The sequence below is a fragment of the Alligator mississippiensis genome, chromosome 3, assembly GCF_030867095.1.
Source record: "Alligator mississippiensis isolate rAllMis1 chromosome 3, rAllMis1, whole genome shotgun sequence".
In the NCBI taxonomy this organism is placed as follows: Eukaryota; Metazoa; Chordata; order Crocodylia; family Alligatoridae; genus Alligator; species Alligator mississippiensis.
The window spans coordinates 166,875,440-166,900,490 of record NC_081826.1 but is presented as its reverse complement, the minus strand read 5'-3'; the positions used below and the strand labels follow the sequence as shown (position 1 = coordinate 166,900,490).

The 25,051-nt window shown below is 46.0% G+C and overlaps 1 protein-coding gene and 1 long non-coding RNA gene across 2 annotated transcripts in view; one reads left to right on the top strand and one right to left on the bottom strand.

The window, feature by feature from the left end:
• Window positions 1-8,183, bottom strand: part of LOC102572314 (atrial natriuretic peptide receptor 1) — a 53,239-nt gene extending 45,056 nt beyond the window's left edge. The window contains exons 1-3 of the mRNA XM_019490662.2: window positions 8,102-8,183; window positions 7,026-7,122; window positions 1,828-1,960 (exon numbers count right to left, since the gene is read on the bottom strand). Coding sequence (XP_019346207.1) covers window positions 1,828-1,960; window positions 7,026-7,122; window positions 8,102-8,155 — 284 coding nt within the window. The 5' untranslated portion in view covers window positions 8,156-8,183. The remainder of the gene's footprint in view (window positions 1-1,827; window positions 1,961-7,025; window positions 7,123-8,101) is intronic.
• Window positions 1-23,010, top strand: part of LOC132249460 (uncharacterized) — a 38,988-nt gene extending 15,978 nt beyond the window's left edge. The window contains exon 5 of the long non-coding RNA XR_009460933.1: window positions 22,762-23,010. This is a non-coding gene — a long non-coding RNA (uncharacterized LOC132249460). The remainder of the gene's footprint in view (window positions 1-22,761) is intronic.
• Window positions 23,011-25,051: the final 2,041 nt, after the last annotated feature.

Genomic DNA, 25,051 nt, shown 5'->3' with positions numbered 1-25,051 from the left:
AGAAGCTTGAGAGAGTCCAGAGAAGAGCCACGCGCATGATCAGAGGTCAGGGAAGCAGACCCTACGATGACAGGCTGAGAGCCCTGGGGCTCTTTAGCCTGGAAAAGCGCAGGCTCAGGGGTGATCTGATGGCCACCTACAAGTTTATCAGGGGTGACCACCAGTATCTGGGGGAACGTTTGTTCACCAGAGCGCCCCAAGGGATGACGAGGTCGAATGGTCACAAACTACTACAAGATCGTTTCAGGCTGGATATAAGGAAGAATTTCTTTACTGTCTGAGCCCCCAAGGTCTGGAACAGCCTGCCACCGGAGGTCGTTCAAGCGCCTACATTGAACACCTTCAAGATGAAACTGGATGCTTATCTTGCTGGGATCCTATGACCCCAGCTGACGTCCTGCCCTTTGGGCGGGGGGCTGGACTCGATGATCTTCCGAGGTCCCTTCCAGCCCTAATGTCTATGAAATCTATGAAATCATTTTGGCATCCTTAGTAACACTCATCCTTAACTCATCCTTAGTAACACTCATTTATATCCACTGATTTCCCTAACCTTCTGACTTGGTGTCTGGCATCTAACTTGCTAAGGCATTTTTAAAAATCCTCTTAAGCATCTATGCACACTGCCAGGCACATAAATACCTTGAAAAATCAGGAAATAGATACCTTATCTAATTTTACCCTTATATGCTCCATTGAGCATCTGCCACATTTTGGCCCTGATCTGAAGCCCGCTAAAGCCAGTGGAATAATTTGAATAAACTACAGTGGAGTTTGGACCAATTACAATAAGCATGGTAGTATGTCACTGAAATCAGTGAGACCACTCCCATGCTTAAAATGAGTCACATATTTAAGTGCCTTGTTGAATGAGGGTGTGTGTTCCTGGGGTTTAGGTTGTAGCTGTGTTGGTCTAAGGACGTAGGCAGACAAGGTTCCTTGGGTGAATTGAGTTTGACATTATTAAGGTAAGAAATAAATGTGTTAGTATCCATATTTAATGGCAGTTTTTTCAAAAGCTCCTAAATGTTTTATGAGAACAAGTTGCACTGAAAAGACCGTTGAAATAATCCCTCTTTTACTGGCAGAAATTGTTTATTTTTTGGCAATGCTATTGTAATGCTATAATTAATGGCTATGAAATTTTACTATAAAGCATATTTTGGGAAGTGTGAGAAGGATTTTTTTTTTACCACATATGATGCAAAAAGGTAACAATTCTCAGATGAACAAAATAAAAGTTTATGTGGATGATTCATTTGATTAAATATCATTCATAGTTATCTGTGAAAGTTTCTCTAAGTCAATACATATACATTCAGACAAATTCTGGTTCGTTAAATCAATAGAAAATTGATTTCAATGAGCTCAAAATCTGGCCCATCATGTAGTTTATATTTGCAAGGAATGCATTTAACTATATGAATTATTATTGCTACTGTAATTCAATCTTCATGTTGAGGTAATACCTATTGGCTGCAACCAGGTGGGAGCCCTTTGTGTTAGACCTTGTACAAAGATACCTCCATCCCAATGAGCTTGTAGTCTAAAAGCCAAGAAATACCAGGAGGCGGAGACAAGCAAGCTAGGGCAGTGATAGCATGCAATCACAATAGGATATGCAACCACTCTTAACCACCATTCACTAGAAGTGATGTAAGCATATTTCACTCAGAATGAAAGGAATGGAACAGTCACTCCGAAGAAAAATGTTCCCAGAATGTCTACCAGTAGAGTCTTTAGTACAGCCACGTCATTGAAAATAGCCAGGAATCCACTGCAGTACGTTGTTCTGAACATTAGAGAAGTCTCTATAGGAGATAGTACCTGTGAGAGAGGATGCCATTTTGGACAGCATATTGGTAGAAGTGATCTGAAGCAAACACTGTGTAGGTTACATTGAAGAACTCCCCACTTAAGGCCTTTTCTGGAGGTCGTTGGACCCATGCCATCTCAAGGCCTAGGAACAACACAGAGTTATGGGTCAAACAGCTTTGCTTAATCTACTTCAACTGTGTGCATCTAGACAAACTGGTTTGTAGCAGAAATCCAAGGCAAATGTATATATTTTTTCACAAATATTGCTCTTATAATTTTTCCCAGGAAAAAATGATTCCCCCTTTAGAATGTATAGATTGTTCTAAATTCACCTCTCCTGGTGATGTAGTATCTTAAAAAGTAATGACCCCATACTGCTTGCTTTGCTCATGTTTACCTCATTCTTTATGTACCAGTAGAAATGTTACTCCAGTGTGACTCAGCTTACTTCAGTTATACTTGGTTTACTACTACGACTACTACAACAACTGCTACTACTATACAGTTTTTCTCTTAGTAACGCTCATTTACATCAAGCAGTAAATATATCCTCTCTTTCTCAGATGGTATCATATAGGTACAAACATCGTCACTGAACAAAGGAAGGGAAATATTACCACAGAGAGAACCCAGACATAAAAATCCTTTTTCATATGAGCAGTCCTTAGTCAAGCAACAGTCTCTTTAAAATGGGTCAGGAAGAACCTGGATTATTTAGCATAAATACCAGAAGACTGAATGGGGATTTGACAACTATTCTGAAATACAAAGAGGGTTGTTATAAAGAGGATGCCACTCAATAGGTCTCTGTGTCCACTAGGGGAAGAATAAGAAGTAAAGGGCTTAAATTGCAACAAGAGAAACTTAGGTAAGATCAGTGATGTCCAACTTTTTGGGCCATGCAACAGATGAGTGGTGCAGGGTTGGTCCATGGACTGGATCCAGTCTGTGGACCCAACCTGGCACTCATGGCTTTTATCCTGTGGACCATATCACAACTGCAGTCCCAGCCCCACACAACAGATCTGACCTCAGTCTCATGTGTGCTTGATTGTGCCTGCAATCCTGCCCCCAGCTCTGTGCATGCCAAATTGAGCCCGCTGCCCCAGTCCCACATGTGCCAGATTGGGCCCACTGCCTTACCCTGCCCCGAGTCTTACAGATACCCAGAAAAGACTGTCCAAGTGTGAGGGCCCAGGCTGCAGAGCTGACTGCACAAAAGGGGTTGTTCATGCCCTGGGCATAAAAGCCTGTGGCCAGAAAAAGCCACCTCACAGGGTAGAATTTTCCATTGGCAAGGAGTGTGCAAAGGGAGAGAGATCGTGCAGCAAATGTGGAAGGCAACATGGACTCAAATGTGATGCATTTGGAAAGCTCTGTTTTGCCTATCACAAAAGGAACCATTTTGTCATGTGTTGCGGATCCCAAACACAAAAACCTTCATACAGACATTACATCTAGAAGTTCGAGGGGATTTCATCAGGTTTAAAATGGCCCCTGATCTAACTCAGCAATCAGATAGGTGCTGAGATCCTGATCTAAGGTAAGTCAAGGGAGGGGGAGGGGGCAGGCAGGGTGGGGGAGCTAGCGGGGGGTTAGGCGGTTCTGGGGGGCTAGCGGGGTCCAGGGGAGGGCTGTGAGAATGAGGGGGCTAGTGGAGTCTACAGGGGAGTCAGGGGGATGGGATGGGTTAGAGGGGTCTGCAGGGAGGGTGGGGGGGAATTGGGGAGTGAGCTCTTAATGCGTACCGAACTTCAGTTAGATTGGTTTACCTGTACCTCATCTAACTTAGTGCACCTCTGAGGTTAAATTAGATCCAGTAGGCCATTTTCTGACAAATCTAACCTTCATGAGATATCTGTACAATTCACAATTAGGTCAACCTAACCAGGGATATACGCATAAGGTCCTCACATGGGCAAACTAAGTTAGATCTGGTGTCTATTTTTAATGCAGTCTAAACAGTTCCTAACCTCCCTGAATGTCTATGTAGGCAGAGTGAAGAAAGACTTTTTTTATACATATAGTTGAATTAAGCAAAAATCAATGAGAAGGACTGGATTTGCCAATGAAAGAAAAAGGAAGCTCAGGTTAATATTTTGCCAGGGCATGGATGTAGAAGTTTAAAATTGAGATCAAAGACAAGTCCAACAAAAATCAAAAGAGTAGGCTATTCAGGAATAAACATACTAGTGAAAGGAAGATATATTGCCAGCACACAATATAAAAAAGAGCATACAAACTCCCACTCATAGTATTTAGGGAAGTGACACCAATTTTTTGGATTAGGTAGCCTGTGAGAAACTGAATCTAGTTAAGTGTGTGGTTGCAGTAGAAGAAGGCATAGCATCTGTGCCTCCTGATGATCCTCTTGGCCATCATGACCCAAATCTGGACAATTTTCTTTGGAAGAAGCTGATTGTTCCAGAACACAAGAAGAAACTATGTCTTTAGGGGAAGAAATGTACCTATGGAAACAAATGCAAATACTAGTATACAGAAAGTTGAAATCAGCCTCAGTGGTCTGTAGCACATGAACTTTGTGCTATGTGCAAAAGCATGGGTGCCAAAGTGCAAGTCAGTCAGGTCCTTGTATAAGAATTCAAGTCTATCAAGACGGAGAAAAAGCTTCCCACCAAAACAAATGAAAAACTAGATACTTCTTCGATTTGAGAAGACAGTAACATCTCCTGAAAGGTTCATAGAGACTTGTTAAAATAGCTGTAGAAAAGGAAAGTGAGTGGTAAAGACTGACTCCAGAGTGAAGTTCCAGTAATCTCGTCTCTGTAGATTGGTATTGATGGCTTTTTGTGTTAATTTTTTTTTACTTATTAAGAGGGAAAATGTAGTGATAGTCAGTAGAATTTAGAGATGCTTCTAAAAGGGAAGCTGAGGGAGTTGAGAATTGGGGGACAGTTCCTTAATGATAGAGGAGCAACCTAGCAGGTTATTCAGGAGAGCCATACTGGGATTACAACAGTTGCACACTTCAGCAGAAAAAAACTTGCTGTGTAGTTTTTCTCATTCTTGTATGCCTGTATTTACTAAACCTAGCGATCACTACACTGTGTGTGGGGCCATGTTATCTGGCAGTGGGGGAATAGTGGCAGTGTTAATTGCCACTGCTCCCCTGCCACTAAATTTCCAGACTCCTGAGGAGCCATACAACCCATATCGCATGACAGCGTGGGTCAGATCTGGGCTGTAGGCCCCATTGAGCTCCCTTGGGTTAGGTAACTGGATGAACTTTCTAACACTGCATGTTGAAGCACTGAAACACATTACCCAGAGAGGTTTTGGTATCTCTGGCATTGTATGTTTTAGGTGCAGGCTAAAATACCTTTCACAGATGAGCCTATGAACTTCACTTCATCAACCTATTAGGTACAAAAAATCATGGACTAAATATAGACATTGGATTTATGACACATTATAACCTGCCTATCATCTGACTCCCCAGGTAACCTCTCTACTATTTACCAGCTATATTCATTCCCCCTCCTTCCTCCCCATGTCTCTCACCCATTGACTACCTCAGTTTACATTTTCACTGACTTCCTTCCTTGCCTGCATACCAGCCTCTGGCTTCTTTACTATTCCATCTTGCAAGAGCACAGACCATCTGCAGATGCTTCCTCAGCCTGACGAAAGGTATTTGTTCCCAAAAGCTTGCAAAGAAGATTTTTTCCAACTTTTTGAGTTGATCTAATAAAAGCTATCAGATTTACCCAATGAACTTTGTCTGCCTAGGTGCAGGCTGGACAAGCATTTACTCTGGGAGGCTTTATACAACAGGACCCTGCCCTGAATGAGGGGGTTGGACTTAGATGGCATCTCGAAGCCCTTTTCCCCGCATGATTGAATAGGACCACTTATATCAACAAAGGCTGGCAGGAGAAGCTTATCATTTTTAGTGATTAGAACATTTTGTTACTGTATGGTTGGTGACTTCAGCTGCTTTTTCTTGTGCACAGTTGCCTTTTCAAAAGGTGCTAATTTTAACAGAAATAATCCTTTAAGGCATATAGTGCTATAGAAAAGCAAACAAGCAATCCAACCATGAATAACGATTACAGCAAAACAAAACAAGGCTACACTTGAAATATCATTCCAATCTAGCCATATTTTCACCAATTATTAAAAGGTGAAATATTTGCTATGTTTGATGGCAAGCAATAAAAGGTCAAAATAAATGAAGCTTTTATTTTTCTCAAAGCAGTTTATATCCTTCATAGATTCCCAAAACAAGCGGATTCTGTTCTTTTATCCTATTCAGACATGCTTAAACACATAGCAAAACAAGAATAAAGGTTTTGATCTATAGCAAAAAAAAGCCATAATATTTGTCTCTAGCTGAATTTCATCTGCCTTTAGAAGCTGGCAGCGGTGTTTTACATAAACAGTAGCCTGCAAACTGCTCTAAAATTGGGTAAAATGGGAACATGGTAGTGCAACAGCTTCAGACATCATGGGATTGGCAGGGAAACAAAATAAAAACTTTTCTTCCTTTGTTTCCTTTGGTATCTATTTGACATGACCACTCATTAGTAGCCAATTCAAAATCAGTTGTGGTCATAACGAGTTGTTTTAATCCTGGGCAGAAAATTGCTAAATTCACCAGGTTATGGAAAGTTCCGTTTATAATCTGTACTCTTCAGACTTTCAGTTTGATATGAATGTGAACACGTTAAAGCTATTCAGTTCTATTTGAAGCCTGGACCCGAAGTCCTTACACAGATCTCAATTAAAATACTGATGAAGAGACTCTACTTATTGGCCAGAGTGTTTAAATGAATACAGTCTGGTTTGGAACTGGTTCTGCAAAATTACAGCAACTTCACAATTAAACAATCTGCTCCAATGCAGGGCTGATTGTCTGCTTTCTTTTATTTAGGCGGCTTTGTTTTTTCTTGAGTGAAACAAAATTCCTTGATTAAACCCAATTAGTTGAAATGATTTCTGTTGATTTCAAATCCCTCTCACAGGTACTCTGTCGAGTCAATAGCTCCAAACAAACATTTATTATGAAGTGAATTGGCCTCTTTCCTTCATCTAGGAAGAAAAGTTGCTACTGACTCAAATAGTTCCCTTCATGAAAGAGACCTGACATGCATTAGGGATTATTTTATTTCCTTTATTTGCAAGTTGTCATCTCTTCCTTCAGCCAGAGATACGGACTTTGTTGAATAACTGTACAACACACTCACCTCCGCAATCCAGCATGTTATACTCATCTGGTTTTTCTAAGGGCCAGCAGTCATAGTCTTTGTTATCCAGATCATGCCATCCCTCCACTAATAACACCTGCCGTGGAAAGACAAACAGATACGTATATAAAAGCCTAGGATATTTTTCCCCTATGCAAAGTCTGCCATTCTTTTATTTAAAAAAATGCACAAACAAAACCTGACATTTTGTAGGTCTTTTTCAGCTTTCTGGAACAAAGATGACAGCCAGGAATAACCTTAATGCTCACAAACTAGGTCACAGATGGATTTTAGCCCTATTCTGCTCCCCCGTCCCCCAAATCATTCATAAAACAATCAGAGAGACTCAGAAAATGCAACCTATAAAGAAGAGGCAGCTGAAGGTTCCAGTAGCATCTGCAGTTAGATTGTGTCATTTCAAAACCCCTTCAAACTCTCTCTTCATTGTAGTTAAATTTCTTAAGTTTCTATTTAGAACCTCTTTTTAATATCTTAAATAGTTAATATGTTAAATATACACATATGATAACATATTATACAAATATAAGCTTTAATAACAATATGTTTTATTAACCTATTCAGTAGCATGAAAAAGTTTCATTATTAACGGACACTGGGTACACAGCAGCAGGATATGTTACGTTATATTAATAGAATATATTCTGAAAACAGTTTGCTATTATTCTGTATACTAGAAAAAGAACAGAATCTATTCTTCTCATTATTATTCTATACATTATTGGAATAGAATAAATAGAATAGGATGCCTTCTGCTAATGTATTATGCTATTATTATTCTATAAGTGAGTAAAATAGGATGAAATACATTAGGATAACATATTTTATTATTTTTCTATATATTATCGGAATGCAATATATTATTTTAAGAGATTCTGCTATTTGTCTTCTCTGTTTTAGTGGAATAGAGTATAATCAATTATTTCTTTATATTAGCCAAATAGAATGAATCAGGAGCCATCAGTAATAAGCAAAAGCACCACAGTGCACTACTCTTAATAGTTCTTTGACGTTGAATTGTATGTAGACTAGCAATAGGATCTATGCAGTTTACCTACCAATAAACTGAGGAGACTTCGGAGCCCAAAGCCAGTTGATTTGACAGGTCTCATGGTCCTTACCAGGCATTAAGCCCAGTTACTGTCAGGACTGCTGCTGCTGCTGCTACTGAGCTAGGAACCTCCCACCCCCAGGGTAGCCAGCCAGCCAGCCAAGCTGTTTGCCACCACTTCAACAGGCTGCAGCTGTTCCACTTCCTCCTCCCTTGCTTCCTGCCCCTTCCCTGTTCCAGGTGGGAATCCCTTGATACTCCAGCAAAGCCCCTCAGAGGGATGAGTAGAGTGTCACCTCAGCCTGAGGGCACCCCACCGTGAGCGCACACAGGCTCTGAGGCAAGGGTTCCCTCACCCCAGCTCAACTCAGGATGAGTAATGTAGGAAATTTATTTCATCACCCCCATTGCTCCTGAACCACAAGTTGCTGCTGATCATTGCAGGGAAATTGCCTTAAAGGAGAAAGGGTCATTTTTGCAGAAATAAACATGTAAATACAGATGGGCTTGGAGTAAAATAGATTTATAGACTGTAAAGCCAAAAAAGACCATTTGATCGTGTAGTTTAACCTGCATAACAGCATTTCACCCAATTACCTCTGCACTACACCCAGCGATGTAGGCCTGGAAAGTAGCCTGCAGCATATGCAGCTGCAGTAGAAATCAAATAGTTTGGTAGAATCATCAGTATATTCAGACCACTGCTAACATGAGCTTTGGGTTTGACCTGTGTGTGCTGGTGTCCCACAAATTTACTGTGTTCAGCTTGCAAGAAGTCTTAGTGAAAATGCCATGTTATCTTTCATTGCATCAAAATCACATGAACCTCCTATTCAGAAGACTGATGCTTACACAAAATTGTGGCCTTGCTTTGCTTGAAACATGTTTGGGACCAACTTGAAAATAGACCCAGGCTAACTCAAAAAATGTATGGACTGATGCAAACATTTCAACCTATCTGTTGAAGTTTGAAACTCTAAATGGGTTAAGCTTAATGGATTTAGTGGGAGTAAGAGGAGCAGGTTCATTATGAACATTTTCACAACTATGGAATACGGACACACCTCTGTTTTTGAATAAATATACATATTTATTGTAATCATTCCCCAGCAGTACACCCTAACCAAAATTCCTAGCATGAATCCTTCATCCCAAGTTTTGGGCCATGTTTAGACTGATACAAACTGCATACATGGGTTCTAATCTGAAATGGAAGTAGACCTAGTAAAAATGTTTGAATTTTAGAAGAAACATATCACACAAAGACCCAATTCATTTTTTTCTGAATATTAGGGGATCTAACAATATTTTTTGTCAAGAAATAGATTTTCTGCTGCAAAACAAAAACATTTAGTCTTTTTAACCAGTTTTAAACCAAATCCTATCTCCAGTCACATTTAAACTTCAAGTTTGGATACAGATGCTGATCTGAGGCTGTGATGCCTTAAACCTATTCTTTATAATGACTCTAATATTTTAAGAGAGATTAAGATTTTGGTCTTTTTTGAGTTACCATTTAAGAAAGAGAATTTTCACCTTTTTAACAGTAGGGTGCATATAGCCTTCTAGGGAAAATGGATTGCTCATGAAAAAGGTCCTTGTGGAGTAGAACTTCCTTTTCAGGGCAATGTAGTTTAGGTCTCTCTATTTTCATCCCTGGTAGCCAGACAGTATATGATGAATATGAAATTAGAATAAAGAAATACATTTTTTCTTGTATCCTTCAAAAGTAAAGGCAAAGCAACTGTAAGTTCTGAATGAACCCACAGGAACAGTTGAGAGAGAAAATGGGAGAAAGTGATAAATGATAGCTAACAGCAAATGTGCATTGATAGCATCACTAAAAGCTGATGTGTATGAACACTTATGTTTTGTTTTCTTGTAGGATTTATTTTAGTATATTTAGTTTAACTATGATATGCTACTCCTTTACATTCAAATGTCAGCATATTTTTAGAAGTTTTAGAAGTAAAACCATTTAGTCCACATCTGAAGTACCACATTGTGCTACTTTACGCAAATCTAAAAGAAAAAGTGATTGGAACATTCTGTTACTCCCACCTAGTGGTGTTAGAACAAAACAACTGAATGGGAAAAAGGTCCATCTTGACTTGGGCATGGATTCCTTCTGCTGTAAAAGCCATTGTAAAGGGAATGACTGCTCTGGATGGCATGCTAAGAGCAGTGACTTAGATGAAATACTGTGAAGATACAGCAAGGACTGACAGTGGGGCTACATATCTGTTCATTGTAGTGTGATCCAGAGGATGGCAAACCTAAGATAAAAATTTCAGAAGTGCCTAAGTGATTTAGGAGACAGAGTTCTACTTAAAAAGTGCCCTAGGAGCCTAACTCCAACTAAACTTCTCTAAACTTACATGGTCCTACTTTTGAAAATGGGATTGTGCTTCCTAAGTCATGTAGGTGCTTTGAAAAATTTAATCTCCACATGCTGTTTCAAATTCTACCACTAACTGGCTCTATGATCTTGGGAAAATCTGTTCACTTCTCTGTGCCACTGTTTCTCCTCTTACTGTTTGTCTGTCTAGCCCATATAGCACATAAGTGCTAGTTATAGTTGACTAGCAGGGGTGGACTACGTACCTTTCATGCACCTTGTAACCCTATGATTTTATGGCTGTGTGTGTGTGTGTGTGTGTGCGCACACGCATACACACAGCACTTCACACAATGGCACCTTGATCCTGGCTGAGGTCTTTCTACTACTGTCAAATACATAATAATTATTAGATCAGATTTCTTGATAGCTACAATTTAAAGAGACTATTTAGATTGTGGTAAATTGCAAGTCTTTCAGATCTGAATGTCCTCAGCTTGCAGAGGGGGCTGAACCCTTCACAGGATGGGGCACTAACAGCTCCTTCTAAAGAGAAAGAAGTTGGACCTCACAGGAAGTATATGATAATTTAAATTGCCAGCATCTCTATTTCTCTCAAATGTTGAAGATGTCTGAGGGAGATCCAGAGAGAAAGGCCTTAGACTAAAAAAGTCTTAAAATATATATTTTTTTAAAAGGTAAAGGAAATGCCAAGGCATATATTTGTTCCCAGCCATTTGGAGTCTTGGTTTTAGATGATTAATCTTTGATGACAGTTTAACTCAACTGTAGCAGAAGGAACAAATAGCACATGATTTACACATAGGAATAGAGCTGACAGGCAGCTAGCTAGCGTGACAGCTCAAGAACAGGACTAGCAAAGAGATAGTAAGGAAGTTCAACAACGAAGCTTTAATAAAGATATGACTATATTGGAACCCAGGATAGTATGTATATCTATGTCCACAGTGCATAGATACAAGCTCCAGAAGCATTCAGATTCAGCCATGCATTAGTATGCTACCTCTGGGTTGTCTAACTGGTGGCCTGCAGGCTGCATGACGATCACAAAGTTAATTTGTGATCCTCAGGCTCCCACCCAGCCAGTTTCCCCCCAGCCCCATCACTGTGTCTGAAGTAAGTCATGGGCCATGGGCTTTGGGCTCTTCCTACTTCCTCCAGCTTCTACTTCCTGCCTCCACCCCATGGAGCAGGGTGATGCACTGCAGACTACAGCACTAGGAAGGCCCACAGCCTTGGGGTGCCCATGCAGTGTGGTGCAATGGAGGAGCCCTTAGCTAGGGAGCTGAAGGTGTCTGTTGTGCACAGTGCAGTCAGGGGGCACCTGTGGTTCACCCTGTTGTGGCCTGAACAGTATGGGGCCACTGATGGTATGAGCCCTGGTTGCCTGAAAGTTACTACATCAGCAGCATCAGCTCTTTTCTATCACATTTTGTCCAAAGATCCCAGTGATATATAACAGTGATATATAAGTGATATATCAAGTATACAGTAATATATGTGTAAGTTTCCCTATTTCACAGATACTGTGAAGCAATTTGCCTAAATTTACCTAGGCAGCCAGTAGTTGGGTAGTTGAGTTGTCCCAGCTAAGATATGTGCCCCCTTGTACAGCACACTGTACAAACACAGTGAAAGATAGCCTTAAGCACCAAAAAACTTACAATTTAAATAGGGCTTGAAAACAGTCTTAAAATAAATAAAAAGAGGGGTTAGGGTTGTTATGAAGAGGATGATGACCAACTATTCCTTAACCAAATAAGCTTTCATAGATAGACATTAGGGCTGGAAGGGACCTCGGAAGATCATCGAGTCCAGCCCCCCGCCCAAAGGGCAGGAAGTCAGCTGGGGTCATAGGATCCCAGCAAGATAAGCATCCAGTTTCATCTTGAAGGTGTTCAATGAAGGGGCTTGAACAACCTCCGGTGGCAGGCTGTTCCAGACCTTGGGGGCTCGGACAGTAAAGAAATTCTTCCTTATGTCCAGCCTGAAACGATCTTGTAGTAGTTTGTGACCATTCGACCTCGTCATCCCTTGGGGCGCTCTGGTGAACAAACGTTCCCCCAGATACTGGTGGTCACCCCTGATAAACTTGTAGGTGGCCATCAGATCACCCCTGAGCCTGCGCTTTTCCAGGCTAAAGAGCCCCAGGGCTCTCAGCCTGTCATCGTAGGGTCTGCTTCCCTGACCTCTGATCATGCGCGTGGCTCTTCTCTGGACTCTCTCAAGCTTCTCCACATCCTTTTTGAATTGTGGAGCACAAAACTGGACACAGTACTCCAGCTGCGGCCTCACTAAGGCCGAGTACAGGGGTAGAATGACGTCCTGGGATTTGCTTGAGAAGCATCTATGGATGCAAGCCAGCGTTTTGGTCGCTTTACTAGCCGCAGCATCGCATTGCAGGCTCATGTTCATCTTGTGGTCAATGATGACCCCCAAGTCTCTTTCTTCCATAGTGCTAGCCAACATAGCACTGCCGAGCCTATAAGGATGCTGCAGGTTTTTTTTCCCCAAGGTGGAGAACCTTGCATTTATCGGCGTTGAACACCATCAGATTCTCGTCCGCCCACTTGCTGAGCCTGTCCAGGTCAGCCTGGATCATCCGCCTGTCTTCTGGTGTGGATGCTTTGCCCCAAAGTTTGGTGTCATCTGCGAACTTGGCCAGTCTGCTTCTGACTCCAGTGTCCACATCATTAATGAAGATGTTGAACAGTATGGGTCCAAGGACAGAGCCCTGGGGGACCCCACTGGTCACAGGACACCACGATGAGTGACTTCCATCAATTACTACCCTCTGGATCTGACCCCAGAGCCAATTTTCCAGCCAGTGGATTGTGGAGGACCCAAGGCGACAACTGGCCAGTTTCTCCAAGAGACAATCATGGGACACCAGATCGAAGGCTTTTTTGAAGTCAAGATATATGACATCTATATCATCTCCCTTGTCCAGATGATAGGTCACCTGGTCGTAGAAGGAAATGAGATTGGTCAAGCAAGACCTACCCGCAACAAACCCGTGCTGGCTATCCCTTAAGATGTTGGCGTCGGCCAGTCCATTAAGGATGGCCTCCTTAATAAACTTTTCTAAGATCTTCCCCGGGATAGAAGTCAGGCTGATGGGCCTATAGTTAGCCGGATCCACTTTCCTCCCTTTCTTGAAGATAGGCACCACATTGGCCTTCTTCCAGTCTTCAGGCACTACACCAGAGTGCCAAGAGTTTTCAAAGATCCGCGCTAGAGGCTGGGCTATGATGCTCGCCAGCTCCTTGAGTACCCTGGGGTGAAGATTGTCAGGGCTGGCTGACTTGTGTCATGACCCAAAGGTCTGATTTTTTGTGTGTGTGCTTCGGTACTAAGAATTATCCCCATGGGTATACAGCTTCGTTGCGCAGAGGAGTTCTGCTGCGCAGAGAACCTGCGTGCAGGGAAGTGTTCCCGCCACTTTGCAGCGATCTTTGCAGGGTGCATTTCCTTTGCAGCACAGAAATGCACGGTGCAAAGGTTTTCCGCTCATCGTATGCAAATTTGCGCCCCGCAATTGGCTAGTTCTAAATTATTCACACGTGGCAGCTAGTGATTGGCCTGCTAGCTGTATAAGAGGCTTGAGCAGTTTCCGCCCAAGCCGAAGAGGACTCCGCATCCATCTCGTGGGGACTCTGGGTGTGCGCGGCAGGGTAATAGAAACCCTGCTCAGAGGAGTTTGGCGGCCTGATCCACCGCCCACCTCTTCCCGTCTTCGAACGGAGCCTACTATAAGACGTAACGACGAGTTTAATGCGCGCTTGTCCTGGACATCCGGAGTTTGTCGTGTTCTGTCTACATGGAGCCTTGCAACCTCCACGTGTGTTCGTGTTTTTTGTTGTAACCGCAACTCAAGCAAGTTCTCAGCCTACACCACGACCATCTCGGTGTAAGTAAAATAATCTTAAAATCAACCGTTACGTGTCTGTGCCTAATTCTAGCTCGGCGCCCACCCTCTCCGATCCGGCCTGCCTGGGCTGCTGGCCACAGCCCGCGTGCAGAGCGACGTAAGCGACCCGGGGTCAGACCCGGCGCGCACAACTTGAAGGTATCCAGCTTCTCAAGATGTTCCTTCACGAAGTCAGCATTAATGGAGGGCAGGGGATCATCCTTTCCCAGACTTCCCGGCCCTGTAGCGGGCACGGGCGTCCCATGGGGCTGATGAAAGACCGACGCAAAGTACCTATTTAATAGGTTGGCTTTTTCCTGGGAGTCAGTTGTCAGTTGCCCCATCTGGTTCAGCAGGGGTCCAACGTTGCCCCTGCTTTTCCTCCGGCTCCCCACATATCTGAAAAAGGACTTTTTATTGTCCTTGATGCTCAAAGCTAGCTGGAGTTCAGTTGCAGCCTTGGCTTTCCTGGTCAGCTCCCTACAGGACTGGACCAGTGCAGAATAATCCTCCTTGGAGGTGACTCCCATCCTCCATCCTTTGTAGGCCTTTCTTTTTAGCCTCAGGAGGTCTGCTATGTCCCTGGAGAGCCAGGGGGGCTGCTGTGCCCTCTTGCTGCCTTTCCTCCGAGATGGAATAGACTTAGTTTGTCCATTGAGGATCGCTCCCTTGAGGAGCAACCACTCTTCTTGAACTCCCCTCTCCCTGTGGTCACAGTCCCTTAGGGCCTCACTGACAAGCCTCCTGAGCTTGTCAAAGTCGGCTTTCCTGAAGTCAAGGACTTCCGTGTTGCTGACCAACTTGCCAGCTTTTCGGCGGATGGTGAAGGTGATCAGCTCATGGTTGCTGTCACCCAGCTTCCCATCGATCACTAGGTCGCCAACTAGCTCATCCCCAGTAGCCAGTACCAGGTCGAGCAGCGCTTTGCCTCTTGTTGGCCCATAGACTTCTTGAGTCAGGTAGAGGTCATCCACGCACGAGAGGAAGCTCTGCGACCGCTCAGATTTTGCTGAGCGACCCTCCCACGAGATGTCTGGGTAATTGAAGTCACCCATGACAACCATGGTCCTGGAGCAAGCTGCCTCAGCCAGTTCCTGGGCAAACTCCTGGTCAAGCTCAGGACTTTGGGTGGGAGGTCTGTAATAGACTCCCACCATTGTGTCCCCTGTGCCGTGTTCCCCACGGATTTTAACCCAGAGGGTCTCCAGCCGTCCACCCTGGTCGCCAATATCGGCTTGCAGGGACGCGTAGCTTTCCTTAACATAGAGAGCTACACCCCCGCCCCTTTTCTCTACACGATCCCTCCTGTACAGGGTATAGCCATCTATACTCGTGGTCCAGTCATGGGTGGAGTCCCACCAGGTCTCCGTTATCCCTATGACATCATGATTGTTTGCACTGAGCAGGAGGATGAGCTCCTCCTGTTTATTCCCCAAGCTCCTGGCATTAGTGTACAGGCAGGCAAGTGCCCCCTGTGGGGCTCCTTCCTTGCCCACAGATTTTACCAGGGCTGGGGCTGGGGTGGGCTCCCTTGAGTGCCGTGATCCGCTGGCTTTGCAAGGATTGCTCAGCGGGCCAGCAGTGGCGGTAGTCCCCCCGTCCCCCAACGGGCTTAGTTTAAAGCCCGGTGGAGCAGGTCAGCCAGTCTGGCTGAGAAGAGCCTCCTCCCTAGGGGAGAGAGGTGGAGACCATCTCTTCCCAGCAGCTCGCTGCCTCTCTTGCCAAAGAGCGGGCTGTGGTCATGAAAGCCAAAGCCTTCCTGACGACACCAGCGCTGCAGTCTTTGGTTGACCACATAGATCCTCCTGTCCCTTCTCAGCCCATAGCCTGAGACTGGGAGGATCGACGAGAACACCACCTGTGCCCCCAGACCCTTAAGCCCTGCTCCCAAATCCCTGTAGCGCCTCATGACCTGACTGGGAGTGCTCCGAGTCGTGTCATTGGTGCCCACATGAATAAGGAGCATGGGATAGTGGTCTTTGAATTACAACAAGGGAGATCTAGGTTGGACATTGGGGTATGTAGGTGGTTAAATGCTGGAATAGATTAGCGATAGAGGTTGTGGGATCTTCAGCAATGAAAGTTTTTAAGTGCAAACACTTATCCCAGAGGGTCCAGCCTTGACCAGGAGTTGGGCTAGAATGATGACTCTCTGAGGTGCTATAAAAGGGTGGTTTGGCCCTTTAAGTGGTAGCAGACAGCCAGTGGTAGAGACCCAGCTGTGGGTGGCTAGCAGCTTAAGGAGGACCTGCAGGCGGTTATAAACCCCAAACAGAGAATAGGGAGCTTAAGCTAAGGGGAAGAAATGGTTGTGGGGGGCTTGCTGCTTTTGCCTGGCAAGCCTGGCTTGGAGAAGGACACTTTGGATTGGAAGAACATTTCCACCAATCAGGTAACAGCTGGGAGGGGCTTGCCCTGCCTCTGCTCAGAGGGGAAGGGTGCGAGAAGCACCTGGACCTGATTGAAGACTGTGCTTTGCAGGTCCAGAAGACTTCGGGGCAGGGCTTCCAGTGTAAATAAAAGCCTAGCATGCTCAGCACAGTGGGCAGATGCAGCAAGGGATGGCAAGGAGAGAGGAGCTGCATAGAAGACCATCATCTGGACTCCGCCTGAGCCTCAACAGTGCATGGATCAGTGCAGAGAGCCAGGCCTGGGAGCTGCTCAAGGCTGCTCAGGCCACACACAGTGCGCAGGTCAGCGCACGGAGAGCCAGTCCTGGGAGCAGCTTGAGGCTGCTCAAGTTAGGCCCGGCTCTAGGCCGGAAAGCCAGAGCCCCACAGTGTGGCTCAGTATTAAACTAAAAGAGCCCCGGTGCCCAGAGCAGGGCCTGAGAAAGGGAAGGACCCCTGGCACGAGACCCAGGAACCGGCATGAGGCTGGAGAACTGAAGCCAGTGAGAGCTCAGTTCCCATAGGAGCTCCCTGGGTGCCCAATGCGGGACAGAGGGCCCAGAGGGAAGAACCCCCAACTTGAGGCTGACTGCTCCAGGAGGCCTGAGATGGTGTGGGGACCCAGAGGCCAGATTGACAGCCCCCAGAGGAAGGACCATGAGTTACCGGGAACCCGGGTCCCACAGGGGAGGCGCCTCTGGGCAAGAGACCGTGGGGGAAGTGGTCCTAAGGGGAGAAGACCCTATCCCAGGGGTCAGCAACTACCCCAGCACGTGCCAAGCACAGCACACAAGGCCATTTTGCTTGGCATATCGCTGCCAGCCTGGGTTCTAGGCAGCTGCTGCCAGCCATGAAGCCTCGGCTGCTCCCAGCAGCTAGCTGGGCAGCTGCAAGCCCTGCTTTAAGCAGACCAGGCTCCACGGTTGGCAGCAGCTACCCAGAGCCTGGGCCGGTTGCAGCCAGGAGGCTGCAAACATCTGCTCCAGGCTCCAGCATTAGCTCCGTACTACTGGGTACATGTGTGCCTCAGAGTGGACGGTGGGGGAGTGGCTTGAGGCAGCGCAACCCCAGCCTCTCCCCTGTTGCTGGCACAGAGCTGATGACTGGGCTCTGGAGCCCAGCGCAGCTGTTGTAGCCAGCCTGGGCTCTGGGCAGCTGCCGTAAGCAGCAGGCACTCTGCAAGCCGCTGTGCTGGGCTCCACAGCCCCGGCATCAGCTCCATGCTGGCAGCAACTGCACATGCATGTCAGAGCAGACAGCGGAAGGGCTGTGCTGCCTCTGGCCCTATCCCCACCATCTGCTCCAAGGCGCACTTGCACCCGCTGGTATAGAGCTGATGCCAGAGCCTGGAACAGCTAATTTGCAGCCTTCCAGCTGCAGCCAGCCCAGGCTCTGGTAGCTGCTGCCAACCACAGAGCCCAGGCTGCTTGCAACAGGACTTTCAGCTGAGCCTGCCTGACTCCCACTGCTCTGAGCCCAGCCCCAGCACAGCCCCCTCACTAGGATGAGGCTGGCGCTGCCCCTTGCCAGGAGCACTAAACCTTTTGTGGACTTAGCTGTGCAGGGTGGGTGGGTGGTTGGGCTGATGGGCAGGCTTCAGGCCAGGGCCTCAGTCAGCTGCACTGTAGCCCGGGGGCTGGCACCCCGGGGAAGCACAAGGGCTCTGGTGGGACCAGGGCAGTGTTGGGTTGGACTTTGTCCAGTGGCCCAGGAGCCCAGCTCCATGTATCCACGCATCTGGTTCTGTATGTTTGTCTGCCTCTGTCTGGTTCTTTGTGTCTGTATGTCCACACACGTGTCTTGTTCTGGGTGTGTGTGTGCATGTGTCTGTTCTGGGTGTGTTCTGGTTCTTTGTCTTTGTGCACATGGTTCTCTGTGTGCATGCAAGTGTGTCTGGTTCTCTCTCTGCTCTCCTTTTTCTTTCTCTTTCTCTCTCTCCTCTTTCTCTTACTTGTGTTTTTTTCCTCTCTCATTGCAACATGCTCAACAAAAAAGGAATACACAACAACAAAGGCAATATTTATGATTATTAAATATAATAATATGCAATGCATCCTGCCATGAACGCCCCCCGCCATCATTTTGTTTTTCTGGAATGCTGGCACTCTGGCACCTTCCAAGGTAGACATTGTGGTTTCTTCTGCACTCCGATCAAAAAACATTGCCTACCCCTGCCCTATCCCATTTGAGGGACCAAGTGGTTAGAACCCAAATAGGGTACGTCTAATATCTGGTATAGTTATGTTTTCTATTCAGTATCTATTGTTATTGTTGGTGTTATAAATAAATAGGTGTATTAATTCTGTATAATGGGCTCTGTAAGAATGTCTTTATTAGCTAACCCACTTGTGGTATAAACTTGCTGGATTAACTGTCCTGGGATCCACCCCTCTTCTGGGCCTGACGCATGGGTACTTACCCGAATGTCCTCGCTAGGGCCAACTTCCTCCAGCTAACAGGCCTTTATATGTATATTTGTATCTATATCTGTAATTATATCTGTATTAAAGAGTTATATATATATACACATATATGTATATATATATATACATATATGTGTATATATATGTGTATATATATATATATATGTGTGCGTGTGTGTGTGTGTGTGTATATATATATATATATATATGTTGGTAACTTAATAAATTGTATATAGTTAAGAACTTTGGGCCTGGGCTAACCCTATAGAGGAAAGAGGAATCCGCTTGAAATTCTGACATTCCTCTCACAGCACCCCCTCCTGCCTACCCATCTCATCTGATTGAGAATAGGACACACCCTTGGGTGTACCTGGGTTACATAGTCCACGAGCAGGAGACTGACTGAAATCCAGACAAGCTTGACACTAGAAAGGGGCCCAAGCAAAAGGCCTCTCCTATGTAAGGCAAGTTATATATTCTGGTAAATTATATCAGAAGTCATAATCTATATTTATGGGAAACGGTCATGATGCACAAATGATCTGGAATATACTTAATTTAGTCGAATATAAGATGACCCTAAATATAAGACAACCCCTCAATAATTACAATTTTCCAGGTACAGAATCTGTTTTTGGAGGCTTGCTTTGAATTTGCCCCTCTCCCACTGCTACAGCAGGGAAAATAAATCTGGGGGGTCAGATGGGTCCCTTGCCCCCTGCCCCCACAACCCTTCCCTCTGTAGCCCTTTCCCCAGGCCCTTACTGTCAGACTCTGCTCTCCCTAAACACATTGAAGTGAGGGGCAAATTTAAAAACACTGACTTTAAAATAAACATACCTGTAGAATGTTGTATACAGGCAAATTACTACAGGTACACATAGATTTAGTTAATCCAGAATAGATGCATTTTACCTTGTATCACAAACTGCTGCAAGGTTTAGCATGGGTACTCCATTAACACACTTTTAAGCAGCACTTTTGTATCCAATAAATACATAGTTCAAGCTATGCATGATATTAGTTCAAAGCTAAAAGGTTCATGATTTATCATGTAGTTCAGTGGGGTGGTCTCCAACACAGTCACAATATTTCAAGCCATGGTGAGCCTGCAGCCCAGCACTGCTCAGTATATGTGTGTACTCTAGATACCCTCCACCCACATAGCATCCATGTGCTAATTAGCCCTCCACTCATGTCTGGAACGAGATGTTTTTGTCATGAGTCTTGGGAACCACCAAAAATTTATATGCAGATGAGTCATGGGGCTGAATTCAGTGACCTAGGCAAATTGGAGGAGTGGGCCAGAAGAAATCTTATGAGGTTCAACAGGGACAAGTGTGAAGTCCTGCACTTAGGATAGAAGAATCCCAAGCACCAGTACAGGCTGGGGGCTGGGCAGCAGCTCTGCAGAAAAGGACCTTGGAGTTACAGTGGACAATAAGATGGATATGAGTCAACAGAGTGCCCTTGTTGCCAACAAGGCTAACAGCATATTGCATTAGTAGAAGTGTTGCCACAAGATTGAGAGAAGTGATTATTCCTTCTATTCTGCACTGGTGAGGCCACATCTGGAGTACTGTGTCCAGTTTTGGGGCCCCCACTACAGAAAGGATGTGGCCAAGTTGGAGAGAGTCCAGTGGAGGGCAACAAAAATGGTTAGGGGCACATGACTTCTGAGGAGAGGCTGGGGGAACTGGGCTTATTTAGTTTGCAGAAGAGAAGACTAAGAGGGCATTTAATAGCAGCCCTCAGCTCCCTGAAGGGAGGTTCCAAAGAGGATGGAGCTGGACAGTTCTCAGTGGTGGCAGATGACAGAACAAGGAGCAGTGGTCTCAAGTTGCAGCAAGGGAAGTCTAGGTTGGATATTAGGAAAAACTTTCTCACTAGGAGGGTGGTGAAGCACTGGAACAGGTTATCTAGAGAGATGGTAGAATGTCCATCCTTGGAGGCTTTTAAGGCCCAGCTCAACAAAGTCCTGGGTGGAATGATCTAGATGGGGATTGTACTGCTTTGAGGAGGAGGTTGGACTAGGTGACCTCCTGAGGTCCCTCCCAACCCTAATTTTCATTGGTTCTATGTTATGCCGAATTTAGGCTTATAGATTAACTCTTTCATAGCATCTGATGCAGTAGGCTGTAACATATGAAAGCTCATGCCTCTCTAAACAAGTTGGTCTGTAAGATGCCACCCTGCCCTGCCCTTTGCCTAATCATACTACAGTTACTTTACTCTTGACAACTGAGGACATCTTTGAATTATGTTAAAAATATAGGGCCTGATTCACCAATGCATTATTCCGTTGATACTAGGATAACTCCACGAACTTTACTAACAGACTTAGTGGCAATGGAGTTATTCTTGCCATGGAGTATTCTCCAACTTGAATCAAGATGGAGAATCAGGCCTGTTATAGGAATTTGATCTCCTGGGCTACGAACAGACATTCAAAAAGCCCAAGGTGGAATCAATCTAAGTTACGCAGTTTTCTGTAGGTGGTATAATTTAGATTGGTAGTGAGCAAAACACACATCCACCCTTCGGTGGGGGTAGGGGTAAAGTGGGGCAAATCTTGGAATCAAGGAATGAAAAATAAGTCCCATTTGACCCTATGCTGAATTTGCCTCTATATGGCAAGATGGAAAAGCTTTCTTTCTTTTTTCTGTACCATATGAATACCTATCATCAGAAAATGGCATGCATGGAGAGTTATATATCATTACTCTCTACTTATTATATTGCACAGATAAGTTACTGTAGAGAAAGGATTTTTTTTCTTTGCTGTTAAATGCATATAGGGCACCTTACTCTACTGTCCTTTAGGTCAGGGAAATGGGGGAGTAACATCACTGCTGCCAATGAAATTACATCAGTGTCAAGCTAGTATACACGACATGTTAAATGTGTATGCTTCAAGTTTCTCTGGGAACCTTCAACTCCTCTCAGATCTTCATTTAGACTAGGACAGTGTCAGAGGAATTGCTCTCAATTTACATTAGTGTAACTGAGAAAAGAATCAGGTCCGTGTAATCTCACACAACATTGCCCCAAAACACGTTCTGCATTTAATATATTTAGCCTTTTCCTTTTTAAAGAGGAAGGAAAACGCAGCACATTGTCTCATTGCTGATGCTGCAGATCCAATTGCTTCTGTGACTTGTATATTTTCTAGGAAAGTATTCACAATGCTTTGAATGCCTTCCAACTCGCTCTCACATGATTGAGATTTCTGGGGACACACTCAACACTTTTGAGGCAGTGACAAAATTAGCTTTGAGCTACCTTTCCACTTCCCAAGAAGCTACTTTAAGTGACATCGGCTTGTGAGAAACTTGAAGCCACCTGGAGATTGCCGAACCCCAGTGCACTCTGACAGTGACACTGTGCCCCTGTCCTCTTCCCCTCAGCTGGAGCATTAGCATAAGTTGCTCTTCCTTGGAACTATTCCTATTATAGAGTCTGCTAGAGTCTCCCATTCTGCTAACAGTCATGTACACAAATGGTAGGTGTCCTATTGATGAATGTGCTCAAGTGCTGCCCAGGCATTCAGACTACAGCAGCTGAATGCATTCTCTCTTTTCACAGGTGGGACAGGATGATTCAGGCTGCATCTTAGAGACCTCAGAAGCACTTTGAGGACTTCTCTAAAATTAGGGACTTGGAGCTGCAGGAGTTACAGCCAACAAAGTTAAAAAAAAAACGGAGGTAATAAGGATGCCAGATGTTGCCATTTTAACAATCCATTCGCATCTGCAGAATGTCCTGCTTATGTCAGCAGCATGCAAAAACAATGCAACTTACTTGGCATGCAGCCGTTGCTTTTAGGAAAATCCACACTGGCAGATCTGCTAGTGTCTCTATCATCATAATAAAATAAATTTGAAATACCTATATGTTTTGCTGTTTGCCTTTGGTTTTCTTATCATAGAGAAGTTAGAGCTCCTCCTGACCCTTTCACTCACCAGAATGTGGGGACAGCTGCCCCTGCAGCCACAGCTCCTGCCAGCAGGTCTTATCCTGTCTAGAATCCGGGCAGTGACGGATTTAGGCACAAGCTAAGCAAACTATAGCTTAGGGCCTCACATTATGAGGGGCCTCTAAGCATTGGCTGCCAGACCGGAAGTGATTGTGGACCAGAAAACCGCAGCCCTGCAGAGCTGGGCAGAGAGGCTGTGACTCCTCCTGCAGGGCCTGCGGTTGAAGCTTGGCCCACCCCCTGCCCAGGGGCGTGGGAGTACCTTTACCTGTGTTCCGGCCAGAAATTCTGGGCGTGGGACTCTGCGCGGTGGTCCGCAGTTTGCCGGGTCGCAGCATGGAAAGGTTGGGAACCCCTATCTTAGGGTCCCACCCTATCATAATCCATCCAGCCCTGGAGGCAGGCATGCAAGGCGTGTGCTAGGGGGATGTGGGTGGCTGTGGAGGGATGTGGGGTGCTGTAGGATGTGTGGGTAGGTGTGGGTGAATCATGGGGGGACTATGGGGGGCTGCTCAGGAGGGGTGCATCCCCTGCCCCCTGCAGGGTGCAGCCCCCCACACAGCTCATGGACTGCCCCCCAGAACAGGGCCACAGCCCCCCACAGTGCCCACATGCCACCCCACAGGGGCTCCATGCCCTCCCACAGGAGCCACAGCCCCCCAGAGGGGCCACCAGCCCCCCCCAGGGCCCACATACCCCCCGGCCACTCCCCGCATGGCTCCGCATGCTGTTAGGCAGCTGGGGCTGCTGGCTGTTATCTGGGGCCCGGCAACGCTCAGCCTGAGTGGCCCCAGCTGCCTGACAGTGCGTGGAGCCATGCGGTGCCCTGCCGACCTGGGTCGCACCCATGCGATGGAGCAGTGGCAGCACCAGTGCCAGGCAGCTGGGGCCGACCCCCACTGCCTCCCACTGCCCTGTGCTGTGTGGGGGGCTCTGCCAGAAGGCCCCAGTGACCCTGACAGCTGCTGCTACTGCCGGTGAGCACGGGGATTTTTAAAAAAAATATTTTGAGTCCTGGACTGCTGGGGACATATGGGGAGGGTGTTCAGGGGCAGGGGCAGGGCCAGGCAGGGGGGGGACAATCTGGGAGTGGGGGCTGGGCAGGGGGGTTCTGCCAGAAGGCCCCAGAGCCCCCACAGCTGCTGCTACTGTTGGGAGTGCAGGGCTTTTTTTTTTTTTTTTTAAAGTGCGGGGATGCTGAGGCCGGGTGGGGCAGCCATCGGGGAGGCTGGGTGAGGGGGGGCCAAGGGAGCTGGCAGGGGATGGGGCCAGGTGGAGCAGCTAACGGAGGGCTGGGGGACTGGGTGGGAGATGGGGCCGGTGGGGGTCCCCCCCATGGTCCCCTCCCCCATCTCCAGCCTCACCCCACCCCCTACTTATTGGCATGGAGCTCGGGTCCAGCTCCCTGTGGCTGGCATGTTGCCTGCTCTGCATGGGCAGTCAGCATGCTTCAGCACTGGGGTAAGGGCCAGCCATAGAGATGCTCTGGCTGGCTACCAGAGCCTCTCTGTGGAGGACCCGAGCCTTCAGTTGCCTCAGGGCACGGTCCCACTTTTTTGGCCGGGGTATTTTTTGACCCCTGGATATCCAGCGGTCTAATTTTGCCCCCGCACTGCAAATTTGCATTTTTTTGTTCCCGCAAGTGCTTCTTGCAGTGTCTCAAAGGGCTTTGAGACGCTACAAGAGGCATGTGCATGCTTGTCTGGACGCACCCAATGTGTTTCCTCTTCAGTTCAATGCATGATTCATTCTGCATTTCAAATGCTGAATAGATTTTTACCCAGGTCTTTATTCACAGTAGAATTGCTCTTTTATTACCATTTTCAGGAAAAAAAGATGTTTTGCAGCGCTCAGTGGTGACATCAGGTAATTCTAGGCCAAATTTTATATGTGCGTACT